General features: G+C 41.0%; 1 protein-coding gene across 4 annotated transcripts in view; it reads left to right on the plus strand.

The window, feature by feature from the left end:
- The window catches only part of LOC124036616 (chromodomain-helicase-DNA-binding protein 2-like), a 38,677-nt gene that overhangs the window by 12,844 nt on the left and 7,609 nt on the right, over nucleotides 1-18,224 (plus strand). For 2 of the 4 annotated variants that reach the window (XM_046351434.1, XM_046351427.1), the window contains 25 exons: nucleotides 2,319-2,544; nucleotides 2,755-2,841; nucleotides 3,062-3,123; nucleotides 8,308-8,409; nucleotides 9,099-9,260; nucleotides 9,374-9,507; nucleotides 9,766-9,991; nucleotides 10,091-10,191; nucleotides 10,340-10,381; nucleotides 10,498-10,679; nucleotides 10,828-10,952; nucleotides 11,138-11,354; nucleotides 11,455-11,544; nucleotides 11,712-11,902; nucleotides 12,038-12,226; nucleotides 12,359-12,518; nucleotides 12,746-12,898; nucleotides 13,565-13,636; nucleotides 14,065-14,214; nucleotides 14,444-14,592; nucleotides 16,561-16,657; nucleotides 16,811-16,903; nucleotides 17,025-17,198; nucleotides 17,714-17,892; nucleotides 17,979-18,160. In XM_046351434.1, the coding sequence (XP_046207390.1) occupies nucleotides 2,319-2,544; nucleotides 2,755-2,841; nucleotides 3,062-3,123; nucleotides 8,308-8,409; nucleotides 9,099-9,260; nucleotides 9,374-9,507; nucleotides 9,766-9,991; nucleotides 10,091-10,191; nucleotides 10,340-10,381; nucleotides 10,498-10,679; nucleotides 10,828-10,952; nucleotides 11,138-11,354; nucleotides 11,455-11,544; nucleotides 11,712-11,902; nucleotides 12,038-12,226; nucleotides 12,359-12,518; nucleotides 12,746-12,898; nucleotides 13,565-13,636; nucleotides 14,065-14,214; nucleotides 14,444-14,592; nucleotides 16,561-16,657; nucleotides 16,811-16,903; nucleotides 17,025-17,198; nucleotides 17,714-17,892; nucleotides 17,979-18,160 (3,545 nt within the window). Of the gene's footprint in view, nucleotides 1-2,318; nucleotides 2,545-2,754; nucleotides 2,842-3,061; nucleotides 3,124-8,307; nucleotides 8,410-9,098; nucleotides 9,261-9,373; nucleotides 9,508-9,765; nucleotides 9,992-10,090; nucleotides 10,192-10,339; nucleotides 10,382-10,497; nucleotides 10,680-10,827; nucleotides 10,953-11,137; nucleotides 11,355-11,454; nucleotides 11,546-11,711; nucleotides 11,903-12,037; nucleotides 12,227-12,358; nucleotides 12,519-12,745; nucleotides 12,899-13,564; nucleotides 13,637-14,064; nucleotides 14,215-14,443; nucleotides 14,593-16,560; nucleotides 16,658-16,810; nucleotides 16,904-17,024; nucleotides 17,199-17,713; nucleotides 17,893-17,978; nucleotides 18,161-18,224 lie in introns of those variants that run through there. The other 2 variants (XM_046351439.1, XM_046351448.1) reach the window with 2 other exon arrangements.

Genomic DNA, 18,224 nt, shown 5'->3' on the forward strand with positions numbered 1-18,224 from the left:
TATTTATTATAAGCTTTCCTAATTTACCCTGTAGTTATTAATTGTATTCATTTAACTACAGAAATTATGTATCATAAGTGACTAAACAATGGTATTAAAGCATGGCTTCAAATGAAGAAATTGATTTCCTTCGTTCTATTCTAGCAGCCGACTCCATGTCTGAACCATTCAAGGTCGTCTTGACTGTGGATTTGATCTGGAATTAGGTACCCCCTATAGACTATTCAGGGTACTGCACATTCCATCATGGCAAATTTAACTAATGCAATGTGGGGCATAGACCGGTTTACTCCCTTGTGTAATTTGCTGTGTTTATGATGTAAGATTTACAGTTAAATAAATACACGTTGCAGTGATTTGTTCTGGTTTCCTTATGAAATTCAATTTAAATTGAATAATCTTTTTTTAGTTGCATGTAAATTTTTCAAGCTAAAGTACAGCATGAATATGGAATATTTGGTTAGATCACTAATAATGTGGAGTGTTTTCAATGAATCAGGGCATGGTTTTGTCATTGTTTACATACATTAGTTAAATTATGTTTGGACTGACAAATTGTATAGGTTGTGATGTGCTCTTGAGGTGAATATTATTTCAGATCTAAATGTTATAATTGGTTGTTTGACGGAATCTCAGTAGGTGCTTCATGTTGTTCGGTTGAGTCACTGTTGGCCCTGTGTACTGAGGTGCGTTCAGTTCGCTTGAACGTTTGCTGAACGGTTTGTACTGAACGACACGTTTACCAAAACTGTCTTGAACAGACTTTTGAGGTACGTTTGGTGGGTGTGGCTTGAAGCAATGAGTGATGTCTATAAAGGGCAGTGGCCATACTGACAGCGTTCCCCAAACCACAACCCCGCTGACAGCGTTCCCCAAACCACAACCCCGCCCCGTTTTTCAACTGATCGTAAAGTACAGCACCATTTCTGAAATTGAACGTCCCAGAACGTAAAAACGTGCTGATCGCAGCCCTCGTGTGGCATTGGCACACAGGACTTATTTGGCGCCCTCTACTGTTTTACAACAGGTTATAGTTGTTTGTGAAGATTTGTAGGCTATTTTAGGAATTGAATGAATGCAAAGAGAATTTTAGTCTAGGAAACTTTTTAAATACTGTGGAAAGGTCTTTCAGCATGACAATAATAATATGCACCCCAGATTGATAACCACTGTTCTAGGTGACCTCCAGCAGGTTCTCTTGCATAAGGTTTAGTATTTTTAAAGATCCGTGTAAGAGGATTGGTTTGAGGTGGAGAGAATGGGCTTGTTATGACAAAGTTACTCTGAGCACACTATGGTGCTATTAGTCTTCGATTTCCTCTCCACTAAAGGCATTAGCGTTGTGTGTAGTCTTTTCAGTACTACAGGAACTCTATATTTAACATGTTACACATTCCGCAGCTTTTTCTACTTTGTGGTATAGACCAAGGTCCCGCAAACTCAACTCTGTACCCCGAACTCAGGTTCCACACAGTTTTTTTTCATTGTTCCCCTCTAATCAGGGACTGATTTAGACCCTGGACACCAGGTGGGTGCTGTTAATTATAATAATTATCAGGTTGAACAGACAACCAGCAGGTTCTGTATCTTGTAGGGTAATAGTTGAATACCCCTGTTCTAGGTTAACATGTCCTACATACTAAACCTAGATTCCATTGCCTGCTGCTGTGCCCTTGAGCAAGGCACTTAACCCACCACAACTGCTCCATGGGTACCCAGTGTGGCAGCCCCCTGCTCTGATCTCGTCAACCTGTATGTGTGTCTTTCATAGGGGTTGGGATGAAGCGAGAGTCACATTTCCATTAGACCTTGTGTACAATTGGATTAATAAAGTGATCCTAATTTGTTGAGCCAAATCAGTGTTTAACAATAGGTTGGAGGACAGAGAAACTGTTCATAAAATTGGCTTTTTATTGACACGGAAATTATTGTATAGCTTCCCAAATTAAAATCCACCACTATAAAAGTTTGATACTATACTGAACAAAAATATTAGTGCAACAAGTGTTGGTCCAATGTTTCATGAGATTAAATTAAAAAATCCCACAATTTTTCCATACACACAAAAAGCTTGTTTTTCTCAAATTGTGCACAAATTTGTTTACATCTAAGTGAACATTTCTCCTTGGTAATCCATCCACCTGACAGGTGTGGCATATCAATAAAATGATTAATAAGCACGATCATTACACAGCTGGAATGTCCATCTGGGCTGCTGCCAGAGAATTGAATATAATTTTTTACATATTTTTTTTTTTAGTATAAGTAGTGCAGGAATGTTTTATTTACACAAACTCTATATTTTTTTTATACTATAGCAATTCGGCCTCTGAAGAATCAAACCACTCTGGGTCGGAGTCTGGGAGTCAGTCGGAGAGTGAACAGGGCAGGGAGAGGAGAAGATCGCACCACTCTGGAGAGTCCAACAGTTCCTCTGAATCTGGGAGCCAGTCTGGGTCTCAGAGTGAATCCCAGCAAGCCTCAGCGGAGGTCAACGACAAACCACCAGTTAAAAAGAGAGACTATCTGGCAGATGTAAAGAAGGTAAACAAAGCAGGGCCTGTACTCCAAACTGGTTGTATTATGTAGGGCTGAAAGGCCCTTGACGTTTTTGAAACAAATATATTACACAACAGCGTTGATGCATGGACACACTGCATATTTAGAAAGAGAGTAATGCCTCAATTCAGATGGAGACTGAAAATGTCAAGTGGAGGCAAAGATGCAATGATCCAATTTGGTTTTTGATTCCAGATGTGGGAAGAGCATCCAGATGTCTATGGGGTCAGGCGATCAAATCGCAGCAGGCAAGAACCTGCTCGTCTCAATATTGGAGCCGGGGTAAGAAGTGCAACATGAAATATACTGAAAATGTCCATGTACTAAAAGTCCGACCCCACTAAAAATGTATTTTTTCCTCAAAGGGGTTTGCACATGCAGAAGTTGCACCATCTAGTGTATATGATGTGGATTTATTGGTGTCTCATTCACTGTAGCTGCAACCCCTAACGGCAAAGCCTAATATCTCATTGAGATGTAATCAATTTCAACACATTTGCAGGGTAGCAGTGACTCAGAAGGTGAAAGTCCTAAAAGAAAAGCAACACGACAAAAAAGGAAAGAGTGAGTATTGAGATTATTTGATGTTTATTTCTTTTCATTTCTGTTTCTTCTGTATTTTGATTATTCTTATCAACTAAAATCTATCATGTCAAGAGATAAATGTACTATATTGTGTCAAATGCTGCTCAAAGTTATGCCATTTATAATAACACAAGAAATCATTTGAATCATGATGTAGGCTAATCGTCAAAGCAATTGGAAGTGGGCAGTTGTCTATAGCATATGTTTGCCGTACTGGCTATCCCAAAATACACTTGCTGTCATCCAATTAGACTCTCTGCTTTAGTCTTGACTCTGCTTTAGTCTTGACTCACATTGTTGTTTGATATCATTTTTGTCAGCTTGTCATTGTCAAGCAAATAACTATCGGTCTCATGGTAATTGACCATTAATTAACATAAACACATACAGCATATCCTGGCTTCCATCTTAAAAAGTATAATAAATCCATGCAAAATAGCCTAAACGTTCACATTAAATCCATTATTTATTTTAGTCAGGTCTAAAGAAGCATGATATGAAGAAAATGTAGTCTTATTTCAGAAGAAAAGAATAGCATACTCTGAGTTGTCTTTGTTAGGCCCTGATGTAGCTATGCCAAATGGCTGTGGGCTACACTAATTCATTTAGCAGACAAGATTTGCTTATAATTCCGTGGCATTATTTTATTGAATGAAGAATACAATTGAACAAAGCTGAATAAAATATACATTTTCTAAACGATTTGAGGGAGTGAGCATGGCTATTCTGTGTTGAGTGGTTAACAAAGAAATGGGTACTCATATATGCTTAATTTATTAATGTAACTTAGTTGTTCTACTAACATTGGGCTATATGTTTGATTTTTAATACATTGTAAGGCTGCATGACTAGACTTGATTGACTTTTTTTTAAGTCACTTGAAAGGCTTGAGCTCTGCTTTGTTTTTTTTGTTCAGCTTGTACATAATTTGGCAGTCTCGCATTCACAATTTGACAAGCTCTTGATCATGCGTAAAACTTCATGCTGGCATCCCCTTTGTGGCCGTAATGCACCCTAAAAAAATCTGTATTTTGTGGCCTGGAGTGCTGCGTTCTGCCCTTCTACCAGAGTATGCTGCACAATCTGAAGTGTCTCTCAATCACACGTTTTTCAGTCACGTGATCGGGTCTTTCTTACAGGCTACAATTTAAGACAGACACATCGGGGACACAACTGCACATATCCTTATCCAACTCCAAGGTGCATATTGAACATATTGGATGAACTGTTCACATTTGCTTTTCGTCGGCCAACAAGATGAGTAGGCCTAAGGAACAGCAAAAGCACTAGCCTATGTCAATCTACTATTCCCCCATAGTACAAAAGTTGACCTATTCTGTGCGAGAAATAAATATCTCAAACAATCTGGGTCAGTTGTGGGATGCAATAGATCCCAAGTTAATACAACCACTAGCATCAAAAAACATGTTTTATGCGATCTGGCTGACGCAAGAGATCAGAAGATTTAACTCAAAATGTTGATAAACTATTAGGCTATTTCTTCACATTATAAGCGCAGCATTGCACACATGGTATTGAGCTATAAGCGCAACTGTTCCATTAGCGGAAAGCACCATTATCAAAAGTGACCGCAAATGCAATTATGCATGTAATGCTTTTATTATAAAGGTGCAAATTTATCTTCCCCAAACTTCAATCTCACGCGCTGCTCATAAACTCAGCAAAAAAATAAATGTCCTCTCACTGTCAACTGCATTTAATTTCAGCAAACAACATGTGTAAATATTTGTATGAACAAAACAAGATTGAACAACTGAGACATGAACTGAACAAGTTCCACAGACATGTGACTAACAAATGGACTAATGTGTCCCTAGTCAAAATCAAAAGTTAGTCTGTATCTGGTGTGGCCACCAGCTGCATTAAGTACTGCAGTGCATCTCCTCATGGACTGCAACAGATTTTCCCGTTCTTGCTGTGAGATGTTACCTCACCCTTCCATCAAGGCATCTGCAAGTTCCTGGACATTTCTGGGGGGAATGGCTCCAACCCTCACCCGCCGATCCAACAGGTCCTAGACGTGCTCAATGGGATTGAGATCCGGGCTCTTCGTTGGCCATTGCAGAACACTGACATTCCTGTCTTTCATGAAATCACGCACAGAACAAGCAGTATGGCTGGAGGCATTGTCATGCTGGAGGGTCATGAAAGGATGAGCCTGCAGGAAGGGTACCACATGAGGGAGGAGGGTGTCTTCCCTGTAACACACAGCGTTGAGATTGCCTGTGATGACAACAAGCTCAGTCCGATGATGCTGTGAAATACTGCCCCAGACCATGAAGGACCCTCCACCACCAAATCGATCCCGCTCCAGCGTGCAGGCTTCGGTGTAACGCTTACAACAGGCCTACAAGCCCTCAGTCCAGCCTCTCTCAGCCTATTGCGGACGGTCTGAGCACTGATGGAGGGATTGTGCGTTCCTGGTGTAATTCAGGCAGTTGTTGTTGCCATCCTGTACCTGTCCCTCAGGTGTGATGTTCGGATGTACCAATCCTATGCAAGTGTTAAACATGGTCTGCCGCTGTGAGGACAATCAGCTGTCCGTCCTGTCTCCCTGTAGTGCTGTCTTAGGCGTCTCACAGTACGAACATTGCAATGTATTGCACTGGCCTCATCTGCAGTCCTCATGCCTCCTTGCAGCATGCATAAGGCATGTTCATGCAGATGAGCAGGAACCCTATGCATCTTTCTTTTGGTGTTTTTCAAAGTCAGTAGAAAGGCCTCTTTAGTGTCCTGCGTTTTCATAACTGTGACATTAATGGCCTGTTAATGTCTTAGTGACTATTCCACAGGTGCATGTTCATTAATTGTTTATGGTTCATTGAATAAGCATGGGAAACAGTGTTTAAACCCTTCACAATGAAGATCTGAAGTTATTTGGATTTTTACATATTCTCTTTTGAAAGACAGGGTCCTGAAAAGGGGATGTTTCTTTTTTGCCAGTTAGGCTCTACACCCCTTGTAATGCGCATTAATGTGTTTAATTTTAAGAAGTGGCCACTTTAGTTGTGATACAAAGCTTATCAAAACATTTCGACCTATGGGCTAGGCTACATAAAATCGGTGACTATGATTAGAACAAATCGCAAAAGAATGGCATTGTTTCTTATGCTGGGCATCATTCACAAGTGATCATGTATAATTCACAAGTGATTGGCTAATATTGTTACCCATCAGACTATTCTTGATTCAATCCTGTCTTTACATATACTAAGTAATATATGTGACATTTTATGATTTAGAATGGACCATTATCATGCACCTGTATCGAAACAGGCACTTAAATAGCGAATGGAGGATGCTTTTATTTTTAATCCAGCCAGGTAGGCTATAATCCTTTAGTAAATAAATGCAATGTTCTAACTATTAGGAAGTTGATAAATTAATTTAGTAGGCCTAGCCTATAGAAAGCTTATGGGATCCTCTTTTTATTAACGGCCATCACTCTGTTTTCCCCCACAATTACACAGCCTTTAGAAATGTTGTGCAAAATGAGATGTGCTCTCATGAAGTGTTTTATTCGATTCTCTAATACATTTGCATTGATGTCAGAGTGATTAGAGGGACAATGGAGTGCTTAGTACCAAGTTTAGTAGCAAGTTTGGTAGGCTACCAATGACCAGCAGCAGCAGCATAGCTTGGAGAAGCCTAATTAGTGACTAAACGGTCATGACTTGTGACCGCCAGTGTGGCAGTAATACGGTCACCGCAACAGCCCAAGCTGTCCCCGACTAAAACAAATCTTGGTCAACCAAAAGTTGTCTGTTCTTTCGACCAATCGATTGGTCTAAGTTTTTAAACATGTATTTTTCCAAATATAGACACACCCTATGTGTTTTTTAATAAAATCAACTATATATGCATTGAGCTTGTCTGATGCTTTAAGCTCATTGTTTGATAAAATAAGACAAAAATGACTCAAGTGGGAGACAGAGATCAAGAACCAGAAGAACAAAAAACTTAAGCTTTCCCGACCATCCTCCTCCCACTCCTACTGGCTTTTGCAGATTCTGCCGTTACGCTCCTGAAATTGCCGGTAATAAGCTACACGAGGAGTCTGTAAACCTTCTCATGTGGAATGCCAATTTATCTTACCATTTCTACTGATCTGTGTGCCAGTTATGGTTTTCATATGCAAATTGTCCTGGAGCAGTTACATTTAACTTATAATAACATCTTCGTATCCAAAGATTCTATCCATATAGATCAAATTCTATCAAGTAATGAAAATAATATGAACCTAAAAAGTAACTTCTATTGCCAACTATGTAAAACCAGCCAATAAAGCCAACAAAAAATAAATCATTGCAGCCTGCAGGTAGAAAATATCCAGATTTTAAAAAATTATTATCCTATAAATCACAGTGGCTATGCATGGCCTGTCTGCAACAAACTTGAAACAACTAATAACTTGGGTCCAGCCTGAATCTCCTTGCAACAGCCAGTGAGCTCGGGACAGACACAGCTATAGGCTATTTGTAAAAGGGATAAGAAGTAATCAGGTAGGCATGCCTATTTTCTGAAGTTTACACTGGATCAGAGCATGACATTTTTCCCCTTTTCACGCTGAGTGGTTATCTAAAGGCAGGGGCGCCACTGGTTTTCGAAGTGGGGGGGACATAACAAATTCCCGACCCTTCAGAGGCGTCCGCACCCCCGCAGCCTCCGCAATGGATTAGTTCACTGAGATGGGCGCGATTACGACGGGTGTCTCGTGTGCCATAAAATAATAGTGTGTGTGTATATTTTCTACTGCTCGGCAAAACATTTTTTTGTTGATCAACAGCCTGTTGACCAAACAATCGACCAGTCGAAAATTTGTCACACCTAATTAGTATCCCATGACTATTTGGATGTAATTGCATGCCATTTATATAGTTGTATCATTCAATTCAGTGGTGTTTGTATTTGTCATTATGTTGCCAAATTATTTTCTGTGCTGTCAGTATTGTGTCCTTTCTATTTCATGCGTTTGTGCTCGTCTAACATGGGTCATTAGGAGTTCCAGCCAGACTGGGGTGGTCTTCGGAACTTTAGTTTGTTTAGATATCTCATCAAACCTGGCTAACCAGATCACCCTAAGCCAGGTGTAGACCCATAATAAGCCCAAATGGTGAACCTGTGGTATTTCTGTGTTGTAAGAAATACCTGGAAGAGTGATGACTCGGAGCAGGAGGAGGATGCCAGCAGTGCAGACAGTGAGCAGGAAGAGAAAGTTAGATCCAGACGACTTCCTGCTAGAAGGTAAGGATGTAGTGAAGTCTGGTCTTCAGACAACTAATCTGTACACTTTCATTTCCATTGTGTGAAATCAGAAACTAGCTATATTAGTGTTTTGTTGGCTTTCAAAGTACTGTATGACTGGGCTTCTTTTTAGCCTTCAGTCACTAACAAAATATGAAATCTGTAAATTCAAATCTGATAATTGTGAACCTTTCTATGTCTTTATTACTGAGCATTTAATGTTGTATCAACTATGATATGCATTCTACTATTCTATATTGCTGTGAATATTTGAATTTAGGCTCAGAAGAATGACAAAAAAATACTTGGCGAAAATCCCAAAGTCAACCAAAATTATGTTCTGATGAAAGCTCGCTAACATACCAGCTACATGCCCCAAAAATCGGGCGATGTCTTATTAGTGTTTTTGCAGTGTCACTTTTGTGGGTTGACTTTATGATTTCCCCCAATTGAGCACTTAGTGCTCTAAAGGCATTTAATGAAGACGTTCACCTGTAACCTTATCACCAATATTATTCATATTGCTGTGGTCGGAGGTTTAGAAGCTGTCTCAAGGCCATTGGTGTGAGTAAGGTTGTTAGGAAGGGATTATAGTCAGCTAGAGCTGCTAGTGGAAAAACTAGTAAGTAGGGTGTCTTGCAGAGTGGTTAGAAGTGGGATTCATGTGTGTATTTGACTCAATATTTTAGACCACAGACCCAATCATCTACAGTCAAAAAACAGCAGCCTCCAAAGGGAAGGAAAACCAGGAAACAAGAGTCATCTGTGGAGGAAGATGATGATGATGATGATGACGATGATGAAGATACCCCAAAGAGACAAACCCGGCGAAGGGTGGCGGCCAAAGTCAGGTATGTCATTGTTTCACTAGTTCAATCTCAATATGAAGGAAAGTGTTGCTGTTCCACATTGCTTCTGTCACATTACTTTGCATTACATGCATTGTTGTGTTGGTTTGTTCCAGTTACAAGGAGGACCTGAATGACTTTGAGACAGATTCTGACGACCTGATAGAGATGGAGGGAGCTGAGGTGGAGCCGGAAGATGACAGCGAGACCATTGAGAAGATCATGGACACCAGAACAGGGAAAAAAGGAGGTGATGCATCCTCACTTGGTATCTTATTGTCGGTATCTCACCTGTATTGTGTTAACCCATCTAGTTAGACATTGCCAGCAGGTGTTGAAAGAGAAGGCAAAAAATCTTGTGGCTCACAGAAGAGGTGATGATATTACCCTGATAGACGAGACATGTTTACTAGAGGCTGCTGTCTGGTTGGGAATTTAAACTGTGTATAAAAATCAGATATTGAAAATATTTATGTCAGAATGTTGTGCGTGTATGTATCTATTTTAGCCTGTGGGGCTTCCACTACCCAGTATGCTGTGGAGGAAAACGGGGACCCCGGAGCAGACTTTGACTCTGAGAAGGATGAAGGAGAGACCCATTACCTGATCAAGTGGAAAGGCTGGTCCTATATCCACAACACCTGGGAGAGCATCGACTCCCTCACTCAACAGAAGGTCAAGGGACTGAAGAAACTAGAGAACTTCAAGAAGAAAAACAATGAGCTCAATGCTTGGTGAGGGTTTGTTTTGTACACATAGCTACACACCACTGACGTTTTACCTTTCACTGTTGATGAGTTCTGTTACTTACTGACACTGATTGTCTTCCAAAGGTTGAACAAAGCATCCCCCGAGGATTCAGAATACTACAACTGCCAACAAGAGCTAACCACTGACTTAAATAAGCAGTTCCAAATTTTGGAAAGAGTCATTGGTAAAAAAAACTTTTAAAAACTAAACTCCTTTTGAAATTAGTCTTCATTGACTTGCAGAAATGGTTCAACAATTAAATTAGTTTTTTTTGACTAAGTGTGATTATTACAAGACTTAACCTCTTGCTTATCAAAAATATTTATTTTCAGCGACTAAAATAGGGAAGACACAGGGACCGTCTGATTTCCCTTGTAAGTTCCTCATATCCTCAACATTATCATGATCATATCTTCATCATTATCATACACAGCACATTTTGATTCTGAAAAGCACTTCAATTAAAGATGTTGTTTTCACTGTGTATCAGCTCACAGCCACAAGAATGCGTCGTCGTCCAATGAGCCGGAGTACCTGTGTAAGTGGATGGGCCTGCCCTATTCAGAGTGCAGCTGGGAGGATGGAGCTCTGCTGGGGAAGAAGTTCCAGCACTGTATAGACAGCTTCACCAACAGGAACTCCAGCAAAACAGTCCCCTCCAAAGACTGCAAAGTGAGTGAGGAAAGTGTCCTAACTAGATGGATTGCACATGATATCCTATCACAAATGTTTTATTTAATGTTGACTATCAGCTAGAATACAAGCGCTACAGCTATAGTCATTTTAGAACAGTGCAGTGATTTCCTTACTCTAATTTCAGGTGCTGAAACAGAGGCCCAGATTTGTTGCACTGAAGAACCAGCCATTGTACATTGGGGATGAGAACCTGCTGCTGAGAGATTACCAACTAGATGGACTGAACTGGCTGGCTCACTCCTGGTGCAGGTACACGTCAAGTCACGAGGAAGGCTGTATTGAGAAACAGATTATTATGGTTTGGAACATCACATTCAGTGGTTATACTGATGCTTTACTGAGGTGTATTGTCAATTACCTGCCATTTAGATAGTTTGAATGTCATTTTTGTAAAAACAAATGTACACTAAGACTCCATGGTCGGTGTTTTTCAGGTGCAATAGTGTGATCCTGGCTGATGAGATGGGTCTGGGGAAAACCATCCAAACCATCTCATTCCTTTCCTACCTGTTCCACCAGCACCAGCTGTATGGGCCCTCTCTGGTGGTGGTGCCCTTGTCCACCCTCACCTCCTGGCAGAGAGAGTTTGACACCTGGGCCCCCGACATGAACGTGGTGGTCTACCTGGGAGATGTGATGAGCAGGAAATCGGTATGGAAATCTGCTCTTTACAGAACTCTAAAGAAGCGTTTTGATCTTGTGCCCAACCAAAAGTAAATGTTCCCCAATGCTTTGCTTTTGTGTTGGACAGATCCGTGATTATGAGTGGGTATGCCATCAGACAAAGAGAATAAAGTTCAATGCACTTATAACCACGTATGAAATTCTACTGAAAGACAAGGTAAGGCATCAGTATTGCTTGGAAGTGTTTTCATACAGATGTTTAGAAATGAGCTTGGATTTGTACTTGCCAAAATAGTACACATTTTTATTTTTATGGAAATAAAAAGTGAATTCTTTGATTGAATGCAACTCTCCGCTGACTCTATTGGTGTGATCTGTCCATAGGCAGTGTTGGGGAACATAAACTGGGCCTTCCTGGGTGTGGACGAAGCTCACAGGCTGAAGAATGATGACTCCCTGTTGTACAAAACCCTGATCGAGTTCCGGTCCAACCACAGACTTCTAATCACAGGGACACCACTGCAGAACTCTCTCAAAGAGCTGTGGTCCCTTCTGCACTTCCTCATGCCTGACAAGTATGTACTTATTTTATTATTAAATACATCAGATAAACTTTGGCAAATTCTGACTTTGAGAAGAACAGCCTATACATTTATATTAATTTACTGTAATTTTATCCCAATCCAATTGTACTTTTCCCCCTCCTGAAGGTTTGAGAATTGGGAAGATTTTGAAAGCGACCATGGTAAAGGGACTGACAATGGCTACCAGAGCCTCCACAAAGTCCTTGAGCCCTTCCTCCTGAGGCGTGTCAAGAAGGATGTGGAGAAATCCCTGCCTGCCAAGGTAGAACAGATCCTCCGTGTGGACATGTCCGCTGTGCAGAAGCAGTACTACAAGTATGTTCCCTCATATGTAGCTTTTCTCTCTATCAATGTTTGCCAGTCTGGACAGATGATTTGAGCAGTATCTAAATGGTCTTACTCCTTATCATTGAAATTAACTGGTGATGTGTTTTGTGATTGTTCCAGGTGGATTCTGACCAGGAACTTCAGAGCCTTGCAGAAAGGCACCCGAGGCAGCTCATCTGGTTTCCTCAACATCGTCATGGAGCTGAAGAAGTGCACTAACCATGGTTTCCTCATCAGGCAGCCCGAGGAGGAGTGTGACACTCAACAGGAGTACCTGCAGGTAGGACCAGCAATAAGAGCTCAGCTCAACGCATTAAAAGGTGTGTTATGTGAATTAGTCTTTACCTTGCAAATGACTGTGAACTTATTATCTCCTCTGTTTTTGCTGTTTTGTATTTTGAGAAGTACTTAGATTAAAATAGCATGGTTCCATGCAACCCACACTAATATATTGGTTTGTTTAGCGGTGGAGAACAGATTTGACCTCTTACCTTGTGTGAATCTCAGGCATTGGTGAGGGGCAGTGGGAAGCTGGTGCTACTAGACAAGCTGCTGACCAGACTTCGGGAGAGGGGCAACCGAGTCCTCATCTTCTCCCAGATGGTGCGGATGTTGGACATTCTGGCTGAGTACTTGGCCCTGAAGCGCTACCCATTCCAGGTAGGGTATAACACAGCCCAGGGGATGGCAAGGCAGGTCCAAACCTTCAGTAGTCTTCCTCCTGTTGTTCTTGTATTTAGTATGACATCTCCTTGTTAGTTATTTTACATCTCCATTATATGTTTTGTTTATTCCATGTGTATCTCTGTGTTGTTGTATATGTCAAACTGCTATGCTTTATCTTGGCCAGGTCGCAGTTGCAAGTGAGAACTTGTTCTCAACTAGCCTACCTGGTTAAATAAATAAAAATGTTATTCCATATTTATTATATTGACTTAGTGAAGCCGTTAACAGTAGAGGAGCTGTTGAGGTATTGGAGCAGTGTTGGTGTCAACTCTGGTGTTAACCGGCTCATGTGTAAGTTTTGCAGCATACATGCACTGGCAGACTGATAGTGTACATGGTTATTTTTATCCTCAACTTATTTTTAATGGGGACTGGCTGGTCCCCAAAGCCAGAGTGCCCACTGTCTTCATGCTGGGCTTTAGCATGGGTAAATCACTGTAGACATAGCTTTACTGCTGTATTGCTCTCCGACAATATGCTGCTTGCCTGATGGATCGTATAATGGCATGTATAGCTGAGCGCTGCTCAGTGGCATCTTAGGGCGGAGGGAGTTTCGGGAAGGTTCCAAGGTTTGAGGTCTCTCCTTCCCTCTCTTCTTAGCGCCTGGACGGTTCCATAAAGGGAGAAATACGAAAACAGGCACTTGACCACTTTAATGCTGAAGGCTCTGAGGTATGTAATCGGAACTATGTGATGTTTTAGCTGTTGCAGATTGGAGGGGTTGATAATTTCAGTGTTTGTCAGCTCTGTATCAGCGTCAGGGCTTAGTTGTTATGTTTCAGTTACTCTGTGAATGATTATGCGCAAGGAAATGTATATATCGTCAAGATTACCATATTGATACTAGAATCTCATTTTCTTTGAATGTTAGGATTTTTCACATCGAAGTTATGATATTCTGTTAAGAAAAAAACTTTTCTTTAAGAAGTGATAACAACATATCTAATTACCCATACAATTAAAGCCACACTAACAATTATCACGCTTGACATGTTTTTCAACTTCAAGCATTTAATCCCTTTGCGATGTTCATCAGGTCGGCTGTGATGCACTATGTAAGGTGGTTCATTTTTTAAATATAATTTCTCCTCTCTGTCCAGGACTTCTGTTTCCTGCTGTCCACTAGGGCTGGAGGGCTGGGGATCAACCTGGCATCTGCAGACACTGTGGTCATCTTTGACTCTGACTGGAATCCTCAGAACGACCTGCAGGCTCAGGCCAGGGCTCACAGGATTGGCCAGAAGAAACAGGTAACCACAACTAGACCCATAGTGATTAATTAGTATGGAGGGCAGGCTTGGCTAAGCACAAGCTGACTTGATTCTGCTAACTTGAGCAGAGTCGTCATGGAAATGTAGGTCTTTGCCAACTTTCCAAGTAAGACACAAGCATATCGCTACGCCTGCAATAACATCTGCTATATATGTGAATGTGACCAATTAACATTTGATTGAAATATCTCCTTGTCTCACTGAACAGGTAAATATCTATCGCTTGGTCACAAAGGGATCTGTGGAGGAAGACATTATTGAGCGAGCCAAGAAGAAGATGGTTTTGGACCATCTTGTCATTCAGAGAATGGACACCACTGGTCGAACTGTACTGGATAACAACTCTGGAAATTCTAAGTAAGGACACTTTAACATGGAATCTGTTAGTCTGGATATAGCTTTATGTTTGACGAGTAACTTCTGAAAACATGAGATTCCTCATATTCTTAACCTCTCTGGTACAAGTATAGGACGCTAGCGTCCCACCTCTACAACAGCCGGTGAAATTGCAGGGCGCCAAATTCAAAACAACAGAAATCCCATAATTAAAATTCCTCAAACATACAAGTATTATACGCCATTTTAAAGAAACTTCTTAGAAATCCAACCACCGTAACCGATTTCAAAAAGACTTTACTGAGAAAGCACACCATGCATTGTTTGGTCAGCACCTAGTCACAGAGAACCATTTTCTGGCCAAGGAGAGGGCTCACAAAAGTCAGAAATGGCGATTAAATTAATCACTAACCTTTGATCTTCATCAGATGGCAGTCATAGGACTTCATGTTACACAATACATGTTTTGTTCGATAAAGTTCATATTTATATCCAAAAATCGCAGTTTACATTTGCGCATTATGTTCAGAAATGCATTGTCTCAAACAAACATCCGGTGAAAGTGCAGAGAGCCACATCAAATTACAGAAATACTCATCATAAACATTGATAAATGATACAACGCAGTGTTAAACATACGAATAAAGAAACTTCTCCTTAATGCAACCGCTGTGTGAGATTTCAAAAAGGCTTTACGGCGAAAGCACACTGCGATTATGTTAGGTCAGCACCTAGCCACAGAAACCCATACAGCCATTTTCCAGCCAAGGAGAGGGCTCACAAAAGTCAGAAATTGCATTAAAATGAATCACTTACCTTTGGTGTCTGGTGGCACTCCCATCTCTCCATGTTAGACAATACATGTTCATTTTGTTCGATAATGTCTCTCTTTATGACCAAAATCCTCCTTTTTTGTTTGAGCTTTTTGTCCAGTAATCTGAATGCTTAACCTTTTAGGGTATGTGGGACGCTAGAGTCCCACCTGGCCAACATCATGTGAGATTGCAGAGCTCCAAATTCAAATACAGAAATATTCATTATAAAAAATTTGAAAACAAAACATATTTTACATAGTTTTAAAGATGAACTTCTTGTGAATCCAACCACGGAGTCAGATTTTTAAAATGCTTTATGGCGAAAGCATACCTTACAATTATTTGAGAACATAGCCCAGCAGACAAATCATTACAAACAGTAACCAGCGAAGTAGAAGAGTTAAACAAGTCAGAAATAGAGATAATATTAATCCCTTCCCTTTGATGATCTTCATATGGTTGCACTCAGAAGACATTAATTTACTCAATAAATGTTCCTTTTGTTCGATAGTCTTCTTATATCCAAAAACCTCAGTTTTGTGCGTTTTCTTCAGTAAATCACAGGTTCAAACGCTGAAAAAAAAATCCTAATTGTATCCGTGAAGTTCATAGAAACATGTCAAACGATGTTTATATTCCAGCCTCAGGTTGTTTTTTTGCCTAAATAATTGATAATATTTCAACCGGACCATAACATCGTCAATATAAACGGTAAACCAGAAAGGCACGCTCTCGGTATCACGCATGAAAAGCTCTGTGACACGGCAAGGTCCACTCATTCCGACTGCTCTTACTCCCTATTTTTTTCAGAATACAAGCCTGAAACTATTTCTAAAGACTGTTGACATCTAGTGGAAGGCATAGGAACTGCAATTTGAGTCCTATGTCAATGGATACTGTAATGGCATTGAATAGAAAACTACACACAAAAAAAGAAAATCCTAAATGGATTTTTCTCAGGTTTTCGAATGCCAAATCAGTCCTGTTATACTCTGACACTATTTTAACAGTTTTGGAAAGTTTAGTGTTTTCTATCCAAATCTACCAGGTGTATGCATATCATATCTTCTGGGCCTGAGTAGCAGGCAGTTTATTTTGGGCATGCTTTTCATCCAAAATTCCGAATGCTGCACCCTACCCTAGTGAAGTTAACAACGTCAACTTCTTTTCCCAGTTCCAACCCATTCAACAAAGATGAGTTGACTGCCATCCTGAAGTTTGGAGCTGAAGATCTGTTCAAAGAGGCAGAAGGAGAGGAGACTGAACCTACGGTACATAGACACATTTCTATTGATTATGTGCTTTGAAAAGTGTTGAAACCAGTAATTCATAAGAGTTAATGACAGATTTTCATACTTCCATATTTGCTAAATGTCTGTGTTATTTGTAATTTACCTTGTGCTGTTCTCTTTTGTCCCTCGCAGGAGATGGATATCGATGAGATCTTGCGGTTGGCTGAAACCAGAGAAAGCGACCACGGATCCAGTGCCACAGATGAGCTTCTCTCTCAGTTCAAGGTACCTAGAAGTTGATCCAACTCTGAGCCTGATTTGAACCAAATCTGCAGGAATATCTTTAGCTACTACACTAGCCACTCTACTCCCAGTCTGACAGTACATGTGTTCTGTGTTCCTCCAGGTGGCCAACTTCTCCAACATGGAGGAGAGTGCTCCAGACCTGGTGGAGCGGACGGTACCTGACTGGGACGACATCATCCCTGAGGACCAGAGGCGGAAGCTGGAGGAAGAGCAGAAACAGAAGGAGATGGAGGACATCTACATGCTGCCCAGGAGCAGGAGCTCCAACAAGAGGGTAAGCAGGAGAGAACACATATACACACATCTCACGTTAGGTCTTCTCTCTAGAGCAGGAGCACTGTGTGTGTGTGTGTGTGTGTGTGTGTGTGTGTGTGTGTGTGTGTGTGTGTGTGTGTGTGTGTGTGTGTGTGTGTGTGTGTGTGTGTGTGTGTGTGTGTGTGTGTGTGTGTGTGTGTGTGTGTGTGTGAAGGGGCTTTCCTAGTGTGCTGCTGAGCTGTGTACTCTACTGATTTCAGTCAGGGGGATATGATGGGGTGGTCATGAGTAATGAGGTTTTTACTACCTGTGTAGGTGATTCCACTGTGTGTGAATCTACCGCATAAGAAGCTTCCCTTAATAAATCATCATTATTGATGATTAGATCTGATCATGATTTTATTTCTTATTATTGTAAAAGCGCATAATTTAAGCATTTAGAAGTATCCATAACACAAAAGGGAACTTGGCAACTACATTCTGTAGGAATTAGGTTTTGCTTGTTGTGTCTGAAGGTTGTCTTGTGTCTTGCAGCCCCAGACTAACGACAGTGACAGTGACATTGGCTCCAAGCTGAAGCACCGTTCCTCAGGCTCTGAGAGCGAGACGGACGACAGCGGTGATGACAAGAAGCCAAAGAGGAGAGGCAGGCCCAGAGCCCGCAAGAACAACGTGGAGGGTTTTACTGATGCAGAGATCCGCAGGTACAGTATGTAGGTGTCTTTATACATTAAACCAAATGGTTTCTCAAAGTTTCATTAAATAGTTAAGGTTAATGTTTTACTCTTTCCTTTATCAGGTTCATCAAGGCTTACAAGAAATTTGCAGCTCCGCTTGAAAGGCTGGAGTGCATTGCCCGGGACTCTGAGCTGGTGGAAAAATCCCAGGCAGACCTGAAGAGACTGGGAGAGCTAATCCACAACAGCTGTGTGACGGCTGTCCAAGAGCACGAAGAGCACCTCAGAGAGAACCCCAGTGAAGGTGTGACATTCTGACTGTCTGCATGACTCTGTTTTTGGGGAATTATGGCTAACAAGTGTGTTGT

The sequence above is a fragment of the Oncorhynchus gorbuscha genome, linkage group LG01 (genome assembly GCF_021184085.1).
Source record: "Oncorhynchus gorbuscha isolate QuinsamMale2020 ecotype Even-year linkage group LG01, OgorEven_v1.0, whole genome shotgun sequence".
Taxonomy (NCBI): domain Eukaryota; kingdom Metazoa; phylum Chordata; class Actinopteri; order Salmoniformes; family Salmonidae; genus Oncorhynchus; species Oncorhynchus gorbuscha.